This window comes from Xiphophorus hellerii, chromosome 1 (assembly GCF_003331165.1).
Source record: "Xiphophorus hellerii strain 12219 chromosome 1, Xiphophorus_hellerii-4.1, whole genome shotgun sequence".
Taxonomy (NCBI): domain Eukaryota; kingdom Metazoa; phylum Chordata; class Actinopteri; order Cyprinodontiformes; family Poeciliidae; genus Xiphophorus; species Xiphophorus hellerii.
Genome location: NC_045672.1, coordinates 12,652,833 through 12,660,478, shown reverse-complemented (window position 1 = coordinate 12,660,478; position 7,646 = coordinate 12,652,833). Strand labels below are relative to the sequence as shown.

The 7,646-nt window shown below is 37.3% G+C and overlaps 1 protein-coding gene across 1 annotated transcript in view; it reads left to right on the top strand.

Moving 5' to 3' along the window:
* Nucleotides 1-643: 643 nt before the first annotated feature.
* The window catches only part of chl1a (cell adhesion molecule L1-like a), a 40,576-nt gene continuing 33,573 nt past the window's right edge, over nt 644-7,646 (top strand). Inside the window, 6 exon segments of the mRNA XM_032572212.1 lie at nt 644-766; nt 3,318-3,473; nt 3,921-4,029; nt 4,123-4,291; nt 4,293-4,311; nt 4,402-4,524. Of these exon segments, the coding sequence (XP_032428103.1) occupies nt 3,392-3,473; nt 3,921-4,029; nt 4,123-4,291; nt 4,293-4,311; nt 4,402-4,524 (502 nt within the window). The 5' untranslated portion in view covers nt 644-766; nt 3,318-3,391.

Sequence of the window (7,646 nt, the reverse complement as noted above, 5' to 3'; positions counted from 1 at the left end):
GCTAATTAAAACTAAATTGTTTTTCTAGACATAAAAAGCCACTTAATACTTAAGCCACGTAAAGCCGCTTTTACTTAATTGTACATGACATTTAGAAAAAACATTAAGAGGAACAAAAACTTGATTTGTACCCATACCATTCAGTCTCTCTCTGAAAGTTTTTCCCAATGTTCCATCTATCCCTAAAATGATGCATGGAAATTAAAGCACAAAAAGTGTTGGGCTCAGTAGAACCAGATGACTTTGCCCTCTTGTCAAGGGGACTGTAAAACTCATTGCATTAAAATCACTGAGAATAAGCTGAGTTAAAATGGCCTTTCATGATTTGCGGAGGGTGCATGGAAGGATCTAGAAAATCAAGGGAAAGAATGAGAGAGAGAGCATAAGGCATGCCTGTACTTCCTTTACACTCGGTTTTTAAACACCATCCAAGCATGCCCCCCGCTGTGCAGTCTTAGTCCCGGTCATTGTCGCGGGATTTGAGAGCTTCTCTGCCAAGTGAGAGGCTTTGGCGGCATATGTCACTTCAGTGAGTCTACTGTCGCTTCTTTAGTAGCTTGAGTAGAATGGTGGGGAGTGAGGCATGTCTGTGCAGAGGAGCAGTGTGAGGTGAAAGAGGAAAGACAAGTCAGAGATGTTTGTTCAAACAGAGAGAGAGAGTGAAAGAGTTTCTTGAGTGAACTACTCATTGTTTTTTTACTCTTATATGAACATGTTTGCCTCGGGCCCCTGGCATAGGTGGAAGATGTAAAATGACTCAAGAACTGTGAGTATCGGTTACTTTAAGAAAACTTAGATTTTTCTGTTGAAAAGATGTTTCCTCCCTGTGAACTTGAGCAGATTAACATGTAAGACTATGACCTGCTTGAATTTGGAATGTGTGCTGAAGTTGCGTCTGTCCTCAACTGAGACTTGTTATCGGTAGGAAGAAAGGAGGTGTGGGGTTCACTGTGTACAGCATGTGTTTGCCTGGATTAGTCGTGTACTACTGACACTCTTCATGCCTTTGGCCGACTAATGGCTTAGGTAATACAATCCCTGGGGATTTGTGACTGTGATCTGCCATGTGTTCAGGTAATAGATCCCTTGTCTCCAAAAACAAATGCTTTATGTGTTTACATAGGCACCCCACGCTGCTCTGCACTCCAAGGATTTATTCTTTTAAAGTGAATGGTGTTGGGTTTGTTTGGCTTAACTTTGAAGAGACTGGTTTGCAGGTCTAGTAATTTGCCTTCTTCACAATGTTCTTTGAGTGTGCAACAGTAAATTAGTAGATTTGCTGCTGGTGAATAAAACTGCTTTGGATTGTTTCTGTGCTGTGAAAATCAGCAGAAGACAACACTTTTCATGTCATTTAAGGGCTGTGGGGTTCCAACCTCACTTGGGCTTTGCAGATATTGCTGGTCTGATCTAGTCTGCTTGATTTGATCTAAATCGAGACTCACTGCTTCTATCATTTCTCTCATGCCTGTGCAGTACCTTCAAAGTCTGTCAGAGGCAATGTCCATCCAAAATCTTTTGCTTATAACCAAGACAAAATGTTAGAGACTAGCATGGTAGCACTACAAGTATTTTTGGTTCATAACGGCTGTTATGAACCAAAAATAATGTAGACTTTAACTCTTTCTGGATTTTTATGAAAGTTGCCAACATGCAGGTTGAAAAATCAAAAGTATAAAACAAAGTAACTTTCCTACACTCTGATCAGGTATCCTTTTATCTGCTCTAAGCTCAGATCTTTCTTGCTCTCTTGTAGCCTGAATGAACCACGGATATTTTCCAACATGTTTTAGAAGACGCAGTTTTCCTTTAGACTTATTTTTTTTATATTCCTGTACATTTTCAGACTGTATATACTCACTTCACTGAAGAAAAAAGGAAGATTATGGACATTGCTGTGAAATAAACACTGGACCAGATTAGTTTTTATTCTAAACCACAATAGATAATCCCAAACCCCCTAACGCAAATAATGCCCAATCTCTTAATTTGGTTTAATTGATACTAAATTAAAGAAGCTTAATCCCAAATCTAGTCCAAAACAATTGTGTTGTCTGTAGAGCTTGGGGTAGTTCACAGCCGTTCTGCAGCATTACACTGTATGACTGCTGGAGGTCCCTGCCTTTATTCTCCTGATAGTGGGATTAGCTGCAGGGTGAACCCATTTTGCACAGGCACCCCTGCCGCCACAGTCTCAGCACTTTGAGAACTAAGCTGTGAAACACTGACTGACTTAGTCCAATTTATAGACTGCCATCTTGAATCTAGTGATTGTAGCAGACCACAGCTAAGCCTTTGTGCCATTTGGGTTTACAGTAAGCATGTCATGGGGATGCCACCACCAGTCGGCTTAACAGTTCAAATAAATGGTTATCGCATGACAAGTTGTCTCCTGTGTTATCTTATCTCAAATCAATTGACCTTCACAAAAATGTTCATCAAAATTGAACAGGCATTGTTTTGGTCAGGTTATTAAAGTACCATAACACCAGTTTTACTTTACATTGCAATTGATCACACATTTATTCTAGTAGGTGTAAAAAATATTCAAGACTTGTTAATTTCCACAGTAGACAAATGTACACAGCAAACGACTAAAAGTTATGTCAGCCAATTTGAAGATTGTAGCGAAATGATCCATCACTTTAGCATATCTGTTAAGCAAAAAGACATGCATGTGTAATAAGTACATAACACTAAAAGTGTTATCTTTTTGACTTGTACAAATATAAGACAGGTTTTTATAAATTTATGTTAAGTAAAGTGTGATGTGCTGGTTTAGTGAGAAAAAATTATCTAACCAAAATCACAAAAAATAGACCGATCTGAGAAACATGGGGGATCTACATAAAAACAAGAATAGCTCTCGGGCAAAACAAATAAAGGAATAAAACTATAACCCTGGAAACAAAACAAACAAAAGTAACTAATGAAATCCTGAGTCCTTAATTTTTATTTGTTGACTATGTTCACACAGCAGGATAATGTAAGAACTACTTCATCTCTCACTTTAAATAAACCTTAAACATGGAGATAATTATCACTATGGAGTAACGTCTCCTAGCTTAAAACACTCACCTGAAATCCAGGGTTCATTATTTCAGCTTAGATGAGAAAGTCTCATGTTGACAGCAACAGCATGGCGCTCCATGTGACAGATTTCACTTTGATAACAAATGTTTTTGTGTTTTAATGTTGAAACCTACAATCTCATCACATCCCAGGAAAACAAGTCTTGCACACTAATCTGTGAGCATACCCTGATACATCACATTGCTGAACACAAGATTTCTGCTTTCCAATTTCTACCTTTGCAGGTCCAGTGTGCCTTGTGAATTTCCACACATGTTGAGCTGATCCCCACGTTTCCTGATTTTCTTCATTAAGAATCATGAGGAGGCCAGGCGACCTGCTACTCGTTCTGCTTTGGACCTTTACATCCAGAGCCAGAAGCCTTAATGTTCCTTTCGAAGGTAGGACTGACACAAAGCTAACTGAAATTATATTTAGTAGTACTTGCTGACAGTCCTATTATGTCAACGCTTCATTGAAATGGAAGATTTCTACAGTATGGCATTCCCTTTTTGATGTCGAAACACATTTGTTTACCTTTCCAGAGCAAGAAAGTTAACTGCTTTTAAAAGCTCTTAGCAAGCAATGGAAAGCTTAAGGTAAATTGTTTATGTGGAAAAGGTTGAAGGCTTGTTTTAAAGTGACGAATGCATGGCAATCAAGCATTCCTATGCTATTTTAGGTCAGCGTTTGCTCAGATTACACAGGGTTTTTCTCTCAGCGTCACATGAAACAGAAAGAAACAGCTGAGAACAAACAAAAACGGCCAGACTAAACAAATGTGTGAGTTGCAGTTTAATTCTCGCTGCTTTGATTTAACATTTCTCTTTCGTGTTTTTATTTTAAAGTGGAGCAACCTCCAACTATAACCAACCATACAGCAGGTCCCATTATTGCTCTTCCTTTTGACAATACACTGACTATAAGATGTGAAGCCAGGGGTAACCCACCACCAGCGTAAGTAATAGCAGTTTGCACAGATTAGATAAATCAGAGAAGTCTTGGTTAAAACAGACTGATAGAATCTGAATGCATATTTTACTCCAACAGATACACATGGACAAAGGATGGCCAGGAGCTAAACCTTCCAAACATCCCAACAGTCAAAACAGACAACAGAAATGGGACATTCATGTTTCACAACAAGCACTTTGCCCAGTTCAGGGGTAAATACAGATGCTTTGCTTCCAATAAGCTGGGAACTGCCATGACGGAGGAGAATTGAAATCGTACTTTCCAGTAAGTAAAGGTTACATACAAACAACAGAAAAATAACAAATTGACACGGTCGTGATAATCTTTTTTGTTTTCAATGTTTATATTTATTAGCTTCACCCAAGTTCCCAAAGGAAACATTTGATACCATTGTCGTTAAGGAGGGCTATCCAATTACTCTTCACTGTAACCCTCCAGAAGGTGTGGCCCCACGTCAGATCTACTGGATGACTCACAGTAAGCCTCACGCTCCTGTTTTATCTCATGTTGAAAACGAATTAATACTCAAAATAATATTTTTATTTTAAGATTCAAGTTATTTCAATTTTTGTTCTGCTTCTGATGCAATATTTGTGTGCCTTGTACATCAAAAACATATGTACCCCTGAAATTATTTTTCTCATTAAGTGAAAGTAATTTCACTAAACATTGAGGTTTGTGACGATAAACCTCGATGTTTTTTCACAATTTGAAATGGTTGACCAGGAGCAAATACTGTATAATTTTGAAGTGAAAAGAAAATCTGAGCAGTGTGTTGTAAAATTGTATTCAGTTCCCTTTGCCAAGATTTTTTTCAACCACTTTTTGCTGCAATTATAGCTGTGATTTTTTCTTAAAAATTATGTTCTTACCTGCTCTGCACATTTAAAGACCAAACATTTTTAATACTTGTAAATTAGCTCAAACTCAATAAGACAGGATGGACAGTGTCTATGAACAGCAATTTTCAAGTCTTATCAAGCTTTTTCAGCTTCATCCTGTTTATGACTTTGGATTTGACTCTTCTGTGTTTGGTCATAATCAAATTCCATTTTGGCTGTGTTGCTAAATGCTGGCATTACAAGATGCTTACTCAGGTGCCATGTGTATACAAGGTTTTTAGTTTGTATATTTATGTTCACCGCTTACTCCACGGTTTGAAGTTGTAAATCATTCAGTATTGCCACACTGTGAAACAAGTCTGCATATAGAAATTCAAGTTTGTGCATTTACATGAGTTTCATATCTGTAGAAAACAAAGGTTAGGGCATATAGGTGTGGAAAGAACAAGCAAAATGAAGTTAGTTTGTATGAAATTAGTTGTTTCGGTTACAATTGTGTTATAAAACCTTAACTCTTTCAACTTTATCCATTTTATTAAAAGCTTTTCAGCCAATTTTGTGATCTACATCTGGAGTGTTTAAACCATCTCCAACATCTGTGTGGCAAATAGCTGGAAGTATGCTGAGCATGCACAGTTTTGGGATGTTATAAAATTCAAAGTCAGGCAGTCTGAGGAGCTCAAGGGGTGAGGTTTTTCATCTTAAAACTAGCAGTAATAAAAATGTTTAAATTCTGATTGGTCTTTTTGACTTTATACAGATGTTGGATCATTGAAATCTAACATCTTATTTACAAGAGAGTCATGTGAAGCTTATTAAAACCTTTTAACTTTTGAATCAGTTGTGATCAGTTGATTTACTGGGTAAAGCATTTTAAGAGCTGAATCTGGACAAACATATTTTTCAGCCTCTGCAGTCAGTTCTGTGCCATACTTTAAACTGCAAATATTCTATAGTGTGTTGTATTCTGGCTCAAACTCATTGAGAGAGCGCAGCGAGATGACGGACTCTTGTGTCTTCATTGCTTTTTGCTGCTCTGCTGTATTAGTAATGCACGTGTGTAATTCTTCCAGACTAGAGACATTATTTGCATGTATATGCCTTTCAAAACAGATGCAAAATGTGGGCTTTCACCTTTCAATCCTGATTCACTGTGAACCTGTCTATATCTTGAAGGGATTTACGGCCTGAGATCAAAGTATTTGTTAACATTGCAGAAGAGACAGCAATTCGCAGTGAATGAAAATTACTGGAGCTGTTGTCCTTTAGAAAAAAAATGTTGTGGTCAGGTATTAGGCAAGTGTTTATAACCTGTGCAATAAACCTTTTAGGCTTTAATAGCTGTCTAGTTAAAAATTCACAATAAGCCAAACACTCTTTTTGTTTTATAATAAGTTTTTTTTATGTAACAAAACACACAAAACAAATCCCCACACCAATCACTCCAAAAATTTGATGTTAAAATCAAATGAAATGGTTGTGGCGGTGGTGCGGGGGTAAAACGGGCAACTTATATACAGAGGCCTCTGGCCTTAGTTTTTGCTGTCACAAGTTCGAGTTCCAACTTGATGACCTTTCCTACATATCTCTCCCCTCTGCCACAACACACTTTCCCTATCTGACTATTATAAAATAAAGGCCACTTTTGCCAAAAAAAACAAAACAAAACATTTTTATAAAACTAAATAAGCAAGCAAGCATGAAAAGGTTTGCAAATTTCCACAGAATTACTTTGCACATCAGTGTACACACACAGTTGACACCACAAGTTTATACATACTGAATTGAATAACACGTAACCTCACACTCCTTCTCAACCCTACAAGGCAGCAATTTAGCATTATTTTTAATCGGACAACAAGACATGTCTCAAAAATAAAGAAGGTCTTTGTCCTGTAATGCCTTTGTAAATTATAACCTGAATTTTTGTGTTGCCTTTGGAGTAATGGCTTCTTCCAGCCCAGTTCTTCTTTCAGTGTGGACAAAGACACTTAAATGGCATAATGGCTTGGCTTTCTAGTGCAGGTTCTGAAAATGGTATTTAAGGATGGAAAATAACTATGGAAATCCTCAATTTTTTCTTGACATCTTGACTGACTTGTTTTGATTTTCCATAATACCACATAGGAATGCTGTGTGGAACGGTGATTTAACTTACAGCTTACAAAACATCTAAACAATGTGGTGGTTTTTAAAGCTCTGACTTTGAAATAAGTCATAAAAACTTCTCTATCTATAAGCATCAGAGTCAATGTCAGATATAGAGAAAGAAAGATTATGGCAGATGGGTAGTGTATGTAAACATCTGGTTTCATATCCTAATAACCTAATAAAGTTGTAAATCTACAAAAAATAAAAACAAAATAATAAAAAAATGAGATGAGGGATAAAACAGCTCGTAAGTTTAGCAGATGTCCGTCAGAAACTTAAAGGACTCGTAAAGCACCTGCAATTATAGAGATATCTTTGGTATGTCTTTGCTCTCTCTTGCTGCTTGCACTCAGATATTCAGGCGCACGAAAGGAATGAACACTAGAATTCAAATCTCGGCATGTTTCACCTCTGTTCACACCTGAATAATCATTTCACAAGCTTGATGTGATTTACTCCCGAAGAACACAGACTGGGCTGTATTAGATGGATGTTTAATTATCTGAGATCTGCCATTGTTGATGTTATTTTTTTTCTACAAAATGCATCATCCAGGGTTTTCAAATGTATGCACCATCTTGGATGACTCCCTACAAACACAAAGGC